At 45.8% G+C, this 16344-nt stretch overlaps 1 protein-coding gene across 1 annotated transcript in view; it reads right to left on the bottom strand.

The window, feature by feature from the left end:
- The window catches only part of TMEM163 (transmembrane protein 163), a 221031-nt gene extending 211820 nt beyond the window's left edge, over positions 1-9211 (bottom strand). Inside the window, exons 1-2 of the mRNA XM_044242592.1 lie at positions 9010-9211; positions 3548-3667 (exon numbers count right to left, since the gene is read on the bottom strand). Of these exons, the coding sequence (XP_044098527.1) occupies positions 3548-3667; positions 9010-9211 (322 nt within the window). The remainder of the gene's footprint in view (positions 1-3547; positions 3668-9009) is intronic.
- Between the last annotated feature and the right edge of the window lie 7133 nt (positions 9212-16344).

The following is a 16344-nucleotide window of genomic DNA, read 5'->3' as shown; positions in this document are numbered from 1 at the left end:
ATCAGCATTTTTAGCAGGTCCAAAATCTCTATATTACCAAGGATTATCAGAAATGGTTTATACCTCTTTCAAAGCACACATTCTTTCCAAAACACCCTCAAGTCACAAACTTGAAAGTTCACTTAATTTTTCAGACTATACTAGACATGTGACTGTCAACCAGAGTTATATACACAATTGGTTTATCACAGACAACTCAGTTATACTGACCAAAACTAGTTTTGTCATTGTGTCTCTTAAGAATTACTGATCTGAGAAAACACAGCATACCTGATTACCTAGAAGCTTTCAGAAGGTGGAAGGGTGATAGTCTTTATTTGCAACGTACATCCTATGTAAAGAACATGAACTTTTCCAGTTGACTGAGAAAAGTGGCATCCCTAAAACTTACATAATACATCACCTTCATTTCCAAACACACACAAAAAAAGACAACAGCATTTTTTTTTTTCAGCAAAAATCAGCATCCATGATAAAAGAGAAAATGGCAGGTGAGATGAAGACAGGAATTCCACCAGACCCCAGCAGGTGCAGCTCCAAGTCACTGCCCTTAGGGAGAGAATGGTCATAAGCATGATCAGATTGTCTCAAAAGTTCTTCAGTTGTCTGTAAAAATACATGAGCTCTAAGCCTGGTATCTAAATAATCCTTTAGATCAAATTTATCTCTTTCTAATAAATATTTTCATTCCATCTAATAAGAGAGAAAGAAAGAAAGAAAAAGATTGATTTTTTAAAATCTCTCAGTTCATTCATTCAACAATGTTGCATACTGATTCCATGCAAGGATGGATGCTCCTCCTTCCCTGCAGAGTCTACCATCTAGCAGTGGCAAGATGTAATGATCAATATGATCTTCTAATCACCATGATTATCAGTATCCACCAACACACACACACACACACACACACAGTGCAGAGACCTCTCTGCTATATCAGAGCATCACAGGCAGTCATTCAACAGCAATTCTCTTTAAAAAGACCAACTGGTCCAACCTGACCATTTTGTTGGGTGGCACAGGGGTTCACCAAGCCAGCCTATCCCATTTCATCCCACATCTCTATCAACCACCTCCCTGAAGATCTCCCACTGGGGGATCCTTGTGACAATTTAAAAAAAAAAAACATATTTATTGCCATTTCGAAAGCATACCATTTTCCTTTAGATACTAATTTAAACCTAATTTCAAAGTCAGCTTATATTACCTAATCCTTATTTCTCTTTCTATTTAAAACTATGAAAAAGATTGCACAAAAGTCTGCCAATATGTAAATGACACTTTAAAAAGGGTTTTAAATAATTCATATTACAAATGCATTTTAGGAACCTAAAAGGTAAACAGGACAACCCTAAACAACACAACCAGAGACCACCACAAAGGTTTAAAACATAAAATACAGGGCGCCTGGGTGGCTCAGTGGGTTAAGTCTCTGCCTTCCACTCAGGTCATGATCTCAGGGTCCTGTGATCAAGTCCTGCATCCGGCTCTCTGCTCAGTAGGGAGCCTGCTTCCTCCTCTCTCTCTCTGCCTGCCTCTCTGCCTACTTGTAATCTGTCTGTCAAATAAATAAATAAAATCTTAAAAAAAAAAAAACAACACCATAAAATACAAACAAAAGCGTGTGTGCATGTGTGCAGGTGCACACACACACACACACACACACACACTAAAGCTACTCCATAGTTAAAGTAGGGGAAAACAGAACTCTTCTACATTTTTTGGTTTAACTTGAAATCAACTTGGGAACAAATTGTATTACAGAAAGTAACACAAATCATGATATTATAGGCCAATGCCAACATTCTATAGGCAAGAATTTAGAGGATTTAAGTCAAATACTCACTAGAGGTGTAAAATCATTTTAAAAAGAAAGAAAACATTCTAATTCCATATGCATTATGCAACAGGCTTTTCCTATTAAAGGAAAGAGAACGAAATTTTCAAAATAACCCAACTGATCAGGCAAACATATGAAACCAACATTTCCTCCTAATTTTTCCCTATTATGAGATTAAGTACGTCAAATATAGACTTATTCTCCCAAAGGAAAGATTTGTTCCGTATTTCTTCACATTTGTGTCCTCATTCAAACACCCACTCGATAAAATCAAAACAGCTCTATCAGGCACGAGGACATGTCTGAGTAACTATTATTCAGTTGGTAAATCACCACCCCTCATTCCATGCCTCTTTCTTTACATATGTTAATGATGGTGTCTGATCCAGGGCCCACCACCAGCCACCACAACTGAATTACCCTCCAGGGACATCAATCAGATTCGTTATTCTTGTTTCAGCTGAAGAAGAGGAGGCAAGAAGCAGGAAGAGCTATTTTCAGGAATCAGAATTCTCTTGATTAGATTTCTGGCTCACTGGTAAATGTTTATACTCTGAAATGCATTACCCGCTACTTCTAAATGTTTGGCTTTTTTCTAGAGCCACAATATAGCACAGTGTTTCCAATATAAATTTTGCCAAGTAATATATGCCTACTTTTGCAGGGAGCATTTGGTCAAATTCTAATATTCCCTCTTGGGAGCCAATACCAACTTCCAGCAGCAGGTCTAACTGCGCAGAATAGAATTTTCAACACACACAGAGTAGTATCTTCCAGCAGACAGCCCTTTCTTCTCCCACTCTGAGGGATGCCACATGAGACATCTGGCATGATTCTTATCACTAAGAATATAGATCTTCCTGGCAAAGTAAAAAATTAATCACAACATGCCCCAAATACATTCCTCCTTACCCCAGCATTCAAAAAAAAAAAGGAAAAAGAAAAAAGGAAAAAAAACCCACGGTGGTTTCTACCGAAGTTGAGATGAAGCTTAATGTCCTCGCTTAAGCTTAGAAACCATCTTGCGATTAATAAGAATAAATAGCATATGCACATTTCTTTAGGCTGCAAATGTTAGCTGAGAAAATGCATGTCAGAGGGCTTCCTAACACCTAAACAGGATTATCCATAAACAGTAAATAGATTATACGTAGGCACAAAGTGTTCCGTTATCTTAGCTTTTCTTGATTGTAATAAACATTTTTGTTTCCCTTGTCACTGAAAACTTGACGGAGGACCCTCCCATTCCTCTTTCATTAAAATGTGCACATGATTTGCATCCAAACCTTACACAGCCATCATGGGGGGGGGGAGCATGTACTGCAATATTGCACTCATCTGGTTGCATTAAGCTCAAAATGCAAATCTCAAGGATATAGATTTGTCACATGTCAGCCCAAGCTGAAGGCATCCACCAAGAGAATATTTTTTCTATTCAACTAGCAGCCAGAATCTCCCTCCACAAACCCGCATACTGATGAGAGCCAAAGCTCCCAGGATCCCTCTTCGTTTCTTCTTAACCCACCTCTTCCCTCTGCAGAGGAGAGAAGCCATTTTACTAATTTATAAGTACCCTGACTCTCCCATCATCTAAAAAAAAATTTTCCCGTCAATAATAGTCAACTGAAAGCAAAAGCAGATTGTACAGGAGTGAGAGAATAAACCAGACAACAGCAGCCCGTATGGAGCAGCAGGACTCTGCATACTTACTGAAGGCAGCCACGGCCAGGGCCAGGGTGACAATAATGGAGAACCAGGAGACCCACAACGCCTTCTTTCTGTAGTTCTGGGCCTCGTGAGGCTTCAGGCGAGTGCTGCTTTCTAGTAAGCCTGACAAAAACAAGGAGAAAAGGAAGTTAGACATTTCCTTATTAAGAAACCCACAGCCAGAGCTACACGTTCTTATCCAAGGACTGCAAACTGACAGCCCGTGGGCCAAGATGTGTTTTGTTTGGCCCACACTGTGTTTTAACAATTAGGAGGGTTCACTTGGAAATCAGGCTTTCTGGCATCTCTTGCCAAATCACAGGCTCTAGCAACATGGGCAAGTATGCCTGCAGGCTAAAAGCAGTCGTCCTCTCTAAAAAGACCCCATAAACCCACTCACTGGATCTGGATCCGTGAGCCCCAGCATGTAGTCAGCTATATAGGTCTTGCTCTAGCAAGCCCCTTTCATTAGGAAAACAGCACAATGAGCCCACATTGAGCTGGGCCTATGGGCTCCTCAGCCAGAGGCACTGATCTGCACTGATCCCACAGGCAGTGCCCACAACTTGGTCAAAGAGCCTTCGCCCAAAGCCATGAGTCCCTGAAGGCAAACAGCCTCATTGCCCTCCTCAACAATTAACAGGAAGAGAAGGACTTCTCTTCATTCCCAACCAACAATAGCCACCAGACCTCCATTGTAGGCCCTGTTTTCTTCCCGCCTTTCTGCTCTAGTATATACTGCTCTATACCACTCATGAGGCAAACAGTTCTCAGACTGTTCAAGTCAGGTAAACCTACTCAAACTGGGCACAGCTTTCTGGGCTGGCCCCGTGTGAGGAACATTTGATTTTTGTCTCTGATGCTTTCAACACCAAGGGGTCCCTGGCACCAACTGAAATTCATGAGGTCTTAGAGGTGATGCCCAATTTCCATTTGCTTTGGGTGAGGGGTCAAAACATCTTCAGCATGACCCCAATTTCTATTTTTTCTTCTCCTTCGAAAACAGATCATAGACAGCGTCTCTTCCTTGCAGGAAAGACCAAATTCTCATGCATTCTCCATTGACAGGAGCTTATGACACCACCTTGAGCTAAACAGCCCAGGACATACCTTTCAGGGGTGGAGCAGCTTCATCACGACAGCTCCAGATGGTGAAGAAACTGGTTGTCCGAGCTTAGGCACCCATTGGTAAAACAGTGTGCAACATCTCACAGCTGGCGCATCGTGTAAAAGACACCATCCCACTTAACCAGCTGGGCACCCTGCTCAGCCTCTGGCCTGAAAACTACATCCTCTTCCAAAATTATAAAAGACCCTGGTAAAATTTCTCCATTTCATTCACTACCCAGATCCAAGCGACCTCAACAAGTCCTTAAGGAAGCAAGAGGAAACTTCCAGGAAGGTGCTTAGCGAACCCAGTCTAGGGCCCGGAGATTTTTAAATAATCAAAACCTGTAGATTTGCATGGGATCAGAATGTAGAGCAGAGTGCAAAAGGTAGGTCTAAACACCTCTCCATCACCTCACTGTAAAAATCTCCCCAAATCTTCCTTAATAAATGCACTTGGATGAAAAAAGATAAACCTTCTCTCCTCAAATTCTGCCTTCAGTACACATCATTTCAAATTAAAATCCATTCACCTGCCTGTTTTTATTCCTTTGTCTACTTTTTCCCTAGCCACCGAATAACACCCCATTCTAATTTTCAATAACAATCACCTTATCTCCTGTTTAAGCCAACCTAGAGGGAGCAGGTCCTATACTCTCCCAATCATTTGTTTCCTTTTTCCCAAATGATATAAAAATCTTCCTTTTCATTCTGGCCAATTGATTTTCAGAAGTGAAGCTGTAACACATCAGTACTGACTCAAATAAGCAGCTCATTTGCTGCGTATTTTGACACCAACAATCACAAGAGGTTTATCCACTGGGGGTAAAAACAAGGTTCCTTTCAGAAGCAGATTTCATTTTCCACGAGAAAGGACAATGATCTGGGTTTTTCATTCTACCACATAACAATTATTTTTCCTTCCAAAGCCAGCTGTTTATAGCGATATGGTCCTGACCACACAGACCACTGTGTGCCTCACCCCACAGTGGACCAGCACACTCAGGAAGGAGTCTGGGATGTCCACTTGCATAGGCTGGACTGCCCTGCTAACAGGATACCTGAGTCCTCTAAGCAGCAGGACTGGTGGTTCTTACCCACATCTGATCGTGTGTGTGCATGTCTCCCCTATAGGAGGTTTTAAATTTAAAAAACTAGAGTAAATGTAATGGGAAGACCATCCAAGAAGGCAGGAACTTTCCCATATAGGTCCAGCCTTTGCTTATTTCCTACTGGTTTTCCTTCCTAAAAGTATAGCTGATACCAAGAATGGAAAAGATCCCCCTCCTCAAAGGGGAGCACGACAACCTACAAAGACCCATAAATGAATGGTCCACATATAGGTGCCTCTACCTTTGCCTCCACATGGGGCTGCACACGCAGCCACAAGCAATGATGAGAAGTCCTCAAGTTTTCAGGAAGCTGTGCTTCAGAAGTAGAAGGTAGCCCAGCCTAGAGAAGCTAAGGAAGGCTGCACATTCGCAGGAAGGCTATGTCCCTTTCTCAACAAAGCTGGCCTCCACATTCAGATTTCTAATTTCACTCCAATTCCATCTATTTGTAATCTGGGCCTAACATTAGTAAACGTAAGGGTTGTATGAATGAAAGACTGATAACTCATTGTTTGGGTAGAGGGAGAAATGCAAATATATGCAGTTAAGTTGAAGCCATCCGTCATTCCCATTCTAGTATGAATTAGTTCTAATTGCTTTCTCCTAATCGCCACACTTGGATCTTCTGAAGGAAGGGCAATATTCATTAGGAAGGTTGGTAGCAAGAAATGCAGAAGCATGTAACACTCTAAGTCAACTTGAGGGGCTGGGGCAGAATGATGGGAAAACACCTGTGAGGAGAAGAGAGGATATTAAGGGAAGAGGTGGAAACACCCAAGACAAACTTGGCCTATTTTGTGGGTGTTAATCCCTGAAAGTCTCAGACCACAGGACTCTTGCTCCCTGACTACAAGGCTCAGCCAAATGGCACTGCACTATCAGCTAGTTAGGTTTCTAGGAAGCAGCCCCCTTCACTTCTAAGGGGAAAATGCCTCTAAAGTCCTAAAACACTAGATAAGGCAAGCATTTGATGGGAGTTAGACGCAGTCCGTAACCAGCTCTAATAGCTCAAAAGGAAGTGAGGACAAGAAAGAAGGCCAAATATAGACACACATCCAGGGCATGGACCCCCCACACACGCTATAGGTATTGGGGCCTAGAAAAAAAGCAAGCCAGGCATGATGGAGAGACGCAGAGCAGGCAACTGCTTTAGCTTCTTCCTCCCCAAATCCTCTCACCATTAGGAAAAAGGTAGCTGCAATCGAACTGTTCCCAAGGGATTCAAAAATCAATATGGGAAAGATGCAGCCCCATAAGAAAAAACAACGCAAACACAAAATATTGTAATAAACCTCCCCAGGTAATCTGATCTATTTAATGAAAATGATCCATTCATCATTAACTCTTTGTTGTCAGCAATAGGTCAAACAAAAGAATGTCACACTGACTTTCAGCTTTCAATACCACATGGCGCTGGGTTCTTTGGAGGACAGGGTTCACGCTAACAGAGAGGCTGTGTGTGATATGCGATGCTTTCACACAGGGATCGTTCATGAACAGTGAATGCTTTCATGCTATCATATAATGGAAAATGAAATTCAGTTGACCAATGAAAAATGACCCTAAGAATTAATTCAGAAGGGCTTTTTACACTTGAGCACGAAGCTACAAAATGATGCTAAATATTAACTCCCCTAGCACTTTCTCCCCTCCTGTCCTTTTGTGGGGTGGGGAGAAATAGGCCAGCTTTGACAAATGACCTGCAATGCTACAAAAATAAGCTCAGCCCAGAGTTCGGTCTTTCTTCAATACAAAATTCTTGAGTCCTACAGTATTAGTTGCAGAGGAAAAGGTAATTCACATGACCTAGAATAAAAGTGATGGATTCCGTGGGGGTGCTTGCGATGCCACCCATCATCAGCTCTGTAACAGTATCCAGTTCTGTTGGATCAGGAGGAGAAACTGCAACATAGATGCAGAACTCGTTGCAACTGGAGGAGCTCCAGTTCCCCCCCTGAGCAATCCCTGCAGAGTCTCCGGGATTGCTGTTTCCATGTCATTCTATTTCACATGCTACAGTTTAAAATTTCTATGAGGAAAGAGATCGTGCATCCGAACGCTAAACCGGAATAAAAATGTACAGGAGATACTAAGAATAGGACTGAAAACCTGCTAAGACTGAAATATAAAAATCCGCCACAGCCAACAAAATAAGGCTTCCAAGAAAAGGGGGTGGAGTGGCGATGAGCCGGCTCCCCAGGAAGGGCCTGGCTGCAAGAATCCCGCTTCGGCCACTAACGGGCTTTAGCCCAAACACGGAGTCTTTTTGAGGGGGCCGATCTGAATTTAGATTCAGAAAACAGCAAAAAATGTATGGATGTGGCCAAGAACACGGATCCCTGCAAGCCAAAAGGAAACGAGGCAGGGAGGGAAAGAGGGATGTAGGAGGAGAGAGGCACGAGAATGAACAACGGAGTCTCTCCCGTTTCTTGCGGGCATCTCAAAGGGGGTTATCGTCTGTGTGTTGGAAGGTCGGGGGTTGGCCTCCCAGGAAAGGGACGTTTGCAGGATTCCAGACCAGTGTCTTGGGGGGATTCTGAAGGGGCTGGAGACGTGTGCAGGGAACCACCAGGTTTCGGTGGCATCCATTCATAGGAGGTTGGTGGTCCAAACTCGACTGCCCCAGTCCTCTGCCCGCATCACCAAACAGCAGCGCAATGACCTATGGTAAACTAGGTGCCCTATGAGTGAGAGTCGGGGGCCGCCGGTCTTCCCTCGCTCGCCAAGCCGACCACCCACCGACTCCGCGAGGCTAAACCCGCAGAAGGAAGTTCTCCCGGGGAGCCGGCCGCCGGGGGTCGAAGAGGACTTAGAAAGAGGACGCACTGAGCTTAGGTCCCTCCTAGCTGAGCAGGGCCGGCACTCCCCCGGGAGCACTGGGCTCCAAAAGCAAAAAAACGCCTCCCGCAAACTTTTCCACTGGGCGCTGGAGGGCCGGAGCTAGCCAAGAGGAGAGCCCGGGCCCGTGCGGGGTCGGTCCGGAGGCTGCCGGGCTCTTGCGCTCCCGGGAAGGAGCGGCTGCCCAAGCGGCGCCGACTTCAGGAGGTGGGGCTGCTGCCCTTGGCTCTCGGCGCCCTCGCGGGGTAAGTCCCGGCCCCGCGCCCCCGAGCGCCCCGAGACGCCGAGCCCCGCGCCCCGCCAACCTGAGAATGGGTAGAGGCGGGCCGGGAGCAGCGGCTCCTCACCGCGCCGGCCGGCCGGGGAAAGGGGCCGCGCCGGGGAGGCTGCCGGGCGGCGTGCGCTCACCTCGATCCTCCAGCCCGTCGCTGAACTGGCCGCTCTCGCTGATCCGCAGCTGCCGCTCCTCTTCGGGCTTAGGTGGCTCGCGAGCTGGGTTGCTCTGCTGGCCCGGGCCGGGGGCGGCGGCCAAGGGCGCGTGGCCCCGGGGCGGCGCCGGGACCGCGGGGCCCGAGGGGCTGCGGCGCTCGCTGCCCGCGGCCGGCTCCATGGCGCGGGGCGGCAGTTCCGGGAGGCGGCGATGAGCGCGGCGAGGACTTAAGTCAGAAGTGTGAGGCGCCGCGGCTCGGAGCGGGCAGAGGGACGGACGGACCGCTGGAGAGGGAGGGAGGGAGAGGGAGGGTGCCGAGGAGCTGAGGTGCGCCGGCAGCAAGCTGGGCGGGGGTGTAGAGGAGCCGCACGGCTCGCGCGGCAGGAGGCAGAGGCTTGGGGCCGCACTGTCGCCGCCGCGCTCCGCCCACGGGGGCAGGTGCCGGCGGCAGGGACCCGCCCCGAGGCCCCGGCGCCCGAGCCCGCTCTGGGAGGCCGGTGGGGAGGTTGGGAGGGATCCGGCCAGGCCAGACGCCCGGAGGCTCGCGGGAACTGCTGGCGGCCTGAAGAGGGTGTGACGGGAGACCTGCCCCACCCGCGCTGCGGGATGGGGTCCGGAGGGGACACGCTCGGACCGGATTTCTGCCGTCCGGGAAGGCAGTGGCCGCGCTCCGGCTGGAGAGAGCGGGCAGCGCCCTAATTTGACATCTTTCTCCTCTGGAGCTGCGTGGGCTTCAGAGGCGGTGCAGGGTCTCCAGCTGGGCTACCAGTCTCACCGCCTATCCCGGGAAAACGAGGTTCACCTGTCGCCAAGACCTCCCGGCTCCGGCCTTCTAGGAGCTTTGATTCATTCCCCTCCTAATTTTCCTCTCTAGCACCAACTTAAGAGGACCAGGTAACCTTGGAACCACTGGTAGCTCTAGATGTTTGGACGCCAAGGTTCCCCCATTGCGACTCTCCCTGGGCCTTTGTCCCGGCTACTCCCCTGCCAGCTCGCTACTTGCCCTCTGAGTATCCAAATGTTGACACTTCTTCAGGTCTCGGATGGAAGCCTGTCTCCTACGAGAAGCTTCCCCTGGCTGTCCCAGAGCAGCCGACTGTCCCTGCTTTGACCGCGCGGAGCTAGTCGGGCAAAGAGAGACAGTCACCTAGTTCACGCCAGGGCCCACGCCCGCTCTCTCGGAGCTCCAGGAGGTGCAGAAGCGGGAGAACCGGCCGTTTATCAGACTAAGCTTGAATTTAACGGTATCAACATCCAAACTCCAGAGTTTAGATTTCATCTTTAGACGGCTATCAGTCTTCAAATTTAATGAGACCTTAAAATACCAGTTCCTCGCTTAAAGCCTGCCTACTTTATTGGAGCACCCTTTTTTGAAGAGTAACTACTTCCTTTCTCATTCTCACTTTGCCTACCACCAAATTCAGAGTCCAATTTTGAGGTGCCATGGGCACCACTAATAATGGACAGAAGATCTCATTTTATTTTGCGTTGTCGGATTGGGAATGAGATCTTCGTTCACCTTGGCCAACTCACTTTACCTTTCTGATCCTAATTTCTTTAATTACAAACTCAGAGCTGGAGGGCTAGATCATTTTAAATGCGCGTTCTTGCTAGGGAAAATGAGAGAAAGGGGGGGCGAGGAGGAAAAAAATGAAGAGAAGGGAAATTGCTACAATTATTTGAATAAAACAATGAAAATTTCTACCTACTCGTCCTGATTCTGTCCTTGGAGGTAGACAGTCGTAGACATCCTTCAGATATTGCAGACCCCTTACCCTACCCCGTTGCTCTCTCTCACCCAGACTTTTTTCCTCCACGTTATCCCAGTTGATTCCTCTGTCAATGGCTCAAGCATTAGAATGACCTGGGGACCTTTAGGACAAGAAATACCTAGGGCCTGCCCCTGCTAGAAATTTGATATCATAGATAATTAAATTGTTATGGTCTGGGAACTTGGTTTGGATATTTTTTTAAGCTCCCTTCCTATTCTAAGAATCATTTGGGAAGTTATTTGTTTAAATGCTAATTATTTACAGCTCTTCAAGAATCTAATTCAGTAGATTCTGGTGTCTGGCTAGGAAACTGCATTTGAATATCACACACACATACATATTTTGACGTAGGCTGTTCCGGGAGCACATTTGTAATTCTCACTACCTAACTGCTCTCTATAATGTGGACTGTCTAGCTCTGCCCCTGCATGCATCCACACACCCGTGCTCTGTCTTTCTATCTTCCCCACACCCAAGGTTTGTGGTTCTCTCCACAAAGGAGCAGGAGTCATTGTTCTTTCCTCTGGTCCCTCGACCAATTCTCTACTCCAGCACTTCTGAAATGTGAATATGCAGATGCACGCCCGGGATTCTTGTTAAAATGCAGATTCTAACTCAGTAGGTCTGAAATAGAGGCTGAGATTTCTTACAAGCCTCCAGGTGCTGCTGAGTTGCTGATCTGAAGACCACACATGAAGAAGTAAGAATCTAGGAGTTATTTATTATTCATGAAATAAATACATTTTCCTTCAAGTTCCAGCTGCCCTCGTTCAGTAAGCCATTCTTGTCTCCTCCAGAAAGATTTCTCTGACTCCAGCTCCTTCTGGGCACTCTTTTTTTGTGAACTATAACTGTTCAATAATTCACTGTTCATTTCATGAGGCAAAGACTCTGGTGCTTGTGTGATGCCCATTTTCACTCATCCACATCTATCTGGATGCCAAGGACACGGCTCTCCCCCAAACAATCTCTGCCGATTGACTGGGAGGTAACATTAGCTTCCATTCTTGGAGGACATACTATGTACCAAGCACCTTGCTAACTTTTACATGCATTGTCTTTGTTACTCAACAACAACTCTCCTCATTTCACAAAGGAAGAAATCAAGGTAAGTCTCCGATTTAAACTCTAGCACTGCAGCCCACCGTGGTACCGCCCCCTAGGGGATATTTTGGAACTTGCAGGTGCTTTAATTTGTTATCCCAGGGATGGGAGGAGCTGGGCCACTGGCATTTAGTGGGGAAGGGTCAGGGATATGGAGGTCCTGCCCTGCACAGAGATTTGCTGCACAATGAAGACTGTTTGTGTCCCACATGGCTTTTATATGTCAGGCTGGTCATCTGGGTTAATTAAAATGTGCTCCTAATTATATTAGAATCCTAACTCTGTTTTACATGTAAACACAAAATATTTTGCACCACACTGAGTTTTCTGTAAATGCAACCACAAAGTCCAGGATAGATGGCTCTTTGTTCACTGCTGTGGAAAATCAGGACACTGAAGCCAGTTCCATTCATGGCATCTGAATCAGCAATCAACACATCTTTCCCTGTCGAATGTATAACTGCCCCAGACCCGTAATTCCATATGTGTATATGAGGATTCTTATTTAGCTCTTATTTCAAAATGTCAAAAATAAAGAGTATATAACATTCCAGAGTCTGGTCTTCTCTTACATTATAAACTTCTACACCTGATCACTTCTTTTTGACTTCTGAGGCAATTCTAACTAAGCATTTATAAAAGCAAATATATACTAGGTATTTTTGGCTTTATTTTTACCCCCCTTATTATAATTAAGTCATTATATTGATGTTTTCGTGTGTAGTTATTACCTATGAAATCCATTTCATGATCACAATAGTGATACAAAATAATTGTTCTAAAAAAGCAGCTTTAATTATTACAGCCCAAAAGAGCATAAGAAGACACATCTAAATGTAACGTGGTGTTTTAGAAGATATCCCAGAACAGCAAAATAACATTGGATAAAAATTAAGGATATCTGACTAAAGCATGGACCTCAGTTCAAAATAATGTGTCAACGATTGTTCATTATTTGGAGCAAATGTACCACAATAATGTAAGATGTCAATAATAGGGGAAACTGGGGGTGCCTGGGTGGCTTAGTCCGTTAAGCATCTGCCTTCTGCTCAGGTCATGATCCCAGGGTCCTAGGATGGAACCCTGCATCGGGCATCCCTGCTTGTACTCCTCTTGCTTGTTCTCTCTCTCTCTGACAAATAAATTAAATCTTAAAAAGGAAATAATAGGGGAAATTGGGGGCAGCATTTATGGGAACTCTCTGTACCATCCTCTCAAGTTTTCTGCAAATCTAAAACTGCCCTAAAAAATAAATTCTATTAAAAAAAAAAAAAGGCTAAAACAAAGAAGCAGGAGGATAGGGGGAGATAAGAAGTCTTGAGTCTGGGAGGTAGGCACCCTAGCCTTGAACTATAAATGCCCATGGCAGAATAGAGACCATGGAAAGACAAAGTGCATGAGGTAACTTGGAAGCTTGAATATGGTCATCAAAAGAGCGATGTTCACAACAATGGTAAGAAAGAAAGACGATGGCAAGAATTAAACGAATATTCTAATTTTAAGCTTATTTCACTGGCTTTTACCAAAACGTATTTTTAGTATATGTAAGGATTTAAGAAGTTTTGGAAATTTCGTGAAATCTGAAATTTTCAAATTATCAGTCTTCCACTGGGACATTTTAGAAGGGCACATTTGGGTAAGAGCATGTAGACATATATAACTTGACCGGTGAAAGGTAAGTTGAGTGATGCCTCTTTTTTTTTTTTTTTTTTTTTTTTTTTGCTTATTGTTCCTTTTTACATTTTCAGTAAATTTGGATTCCCTAGTCCTGGAAATATACACAGGTAAGAGAAGAAAAGCCAAGAAACTAAAAGAAACAAATCAAGCAAGAAGAGCCTCCACAGGCCTAAAACTCACAGTGACTCCCACTGGAGCCACCGCTGAGGGTCATGAGTCCTAGGAACATTTCCAATCTGGGTCCACTTAATCCTCACAATCCTAGAAAGCAGGGGGATTATCAGCATCCCCATCTTAAACATAAGGAAACAGAGGCTCAGGCTAAAAACCATTGCCAACGACCCCAGCTGTGGAGCTTGCAGGACAGTGCTCTTAACCACAACACTGCAAGGCCACTACAGAAGAATCTAAAGGTGACCCAGAGGATGGCTTCTACACCTGGTTACCCCACATCATATTTTAGATTAAAGACGACTTGTTTTATTTTATTATGCATGTAGACTTTGGAAACCCAACTACCAGCATATTATTCATCTTCTTTTTTTTTTTTTTTTAAAGATTTTATTTATCTACTTGACAGACAGAGATCACAAGCAGGCTGAGAGGCAGGCAGAGAGAGAGAGGAGGAAGCAGGCTCCCGCTGAGCAGAGAGCCCGATGCGGGGCTCGATCCCAGGACCCTGGGATCATGACCTGAGCCCAAGGCAGAGGCTTTAACCCACTGAGCCACCGAGGCGCCCCTATTATTCATCTTCTTCAAGTCTTGGAGAAATATACATGGCACTTAGAGCGACCATGCCTTGCAATAAACTGTCCCGTGATGGAGTATCTAAACCCAGTGTCAAAGTCAACCCCGAACAGCATCTGTATAAAAGGACCCTGAGATCTTCACTTGGAAAGTGGGAAGTGTCTGTTCGTATATGTACCTGCAGCTATGCCTGTTCAACTATAAACTCCCTTTCGCATTCAGAAATTATTACTGAGGGCGTGACTATGGAACCTTTGGAGAGGCACCATAATAGCGGGAAGCATTAGGAAGAGGCTTGGTGTGCAAAATATTGTCATATTAAGGCAGACGAAAGAATTGTTCAGTGTTAGCACGGCCTTTAAGGGACTTTCGTCCTAAGCAAGGATAACAGAGTTGTGCATTGCCCATCTTTGCCATGTGCTTTCTTCAGCATGACCTTCACTCAGCCTGCACGTTACAATCACCAGGGCTAGGGAGACCAACTTGTTCTGGTCTGCAGAGGATATTCCTGGTTTTAGCACTGAAAAATCTGGGAAGCCCTCTTGATCCCAGGAAAGTTGGGACAGTGGGTCACCCTACTGGGATGCTTTTAAAAATCTTGCTGTCCCAACCACATTGGGCTCCACAGGTGACTGCAGGCATCGTAGGAAAGTTCTGCCAGCTTGTCCATCCCTCCTTGTGCTGATCTGACTGCTGACGTCTGTCTGACCGAGCTCCCCCTCTGGGCTCTTCAAACCACTGTTTCTGAGTGGCAGCAAGTTGCCCTTCCCTTCAGGAGGGCACTGGGCTTCTCATGCCAGCAGATGAGGCCCCAGGCCCACTCCCAGTGTTTTCAGAGCTGGCAGCAGTGTACCAGCCCAAGCACAATGATGAGGCCAGTCAGAACCAGGACGGAGACGATCACCAAGCCATGATGGCCTGCTTTTTGAGGTTGGCAGCCTCCAGGGCCAGGCGGGTTTTGGAAGGACCCACTCCACACCCAGGTGATTCCATGGTGTAGCCTAGGCTGAGCAAGCCTACTCAAAGACAGTGCTTCTCAGCTTCAGTGTGCACAGGAACCACCTGGGGATCTTGGTAAAATGCAGACTGCAGTTCAGTAGGCGTGGGGAGGACCCCCCCCAATTTTTTTTTTTCATTTCTAACAAGCTCCCAAGTGATGCCAGTGTTGCTGGTGCACAGTCCAACCCCTGAGTGGCAAGGGTCTGGCATGTACTTTGAAAGAAACTCCAATGTCGTCAAGAGGGAGGGAATGTGAGGATGAAAGGGGAAAAATCAAATGACATACAAGTAACTCATGATATACAATACAGAGAGCAAGCAGGTTCTAGGATACATTCCTCTTTGGAATTCCTCAATGCTCAACACACACAGTGGGCCTTCAACACATAGAAAAGAGTACCTGGAAATGTTTCACAGGCGTGAGTGCTAGCAGTGGTTTGCAAGGGTGGGAGAGCAGCCCAGGAAAGGCCAGCGGTGAGCATGAAGACTCTGTGATCACATTAGCCACAACTTTGTAGAAATGCACACATCCACAATTCACCAAGTTATGGGTACCTCTGAGGGAAGAAGGGGACTGGGATTGGGATGGGGCATATCTAAGGGGCTTCTGGGTGCCTGGAACAGCTCTAGTTCTCCAGCTGGGTAGCACTTGCTCTTGCACTTAATAATTTATTAAGCCATGCATTTGACTTGTGTGGTTTTCAGCATCCGTGTTTTATTTTATAGCATAAGTATTGACCAGCAATTCTAACCAGAACAGCCATATATATGGCGAGGGCTAGGTCTTCTCTGGCTGAAGCAGTTCAGACTGCACCTAGTCACAGGTTGCTAGGGGAGACTGCACGTGCAGGGGGAATGAGTCATCTCCCTCAGATCCACAGAATGTCAAAGATAGGGAAGAGTGATAGGGCATTAAAAAGAATAAAGTTAGCTGAATCTGATATGGGAAAAAGGAGTTATATAAGCTAAAACAAACAAACAAACAAACAAAAAAACTCCATTAGTTTCTTCACT

Source organism: Neovison vison, chromosome 3 (assembly GCF_020171115.1).
Source record: "Neovison vison isolate M4711 chromosome 3, ASM_NN_V1, whole genome shotgun sequence".
NCBI lineage: Eukaryota > Metazoa > Chordata > Mammalia > Carnivora > Mustelidae > Neogale > Neogale vison.
The sequence above is the reverse complement of the archived record's forward strand: the minus strand, read 5'-3'. Positions and strand labels throughout refer to the sequence as shown.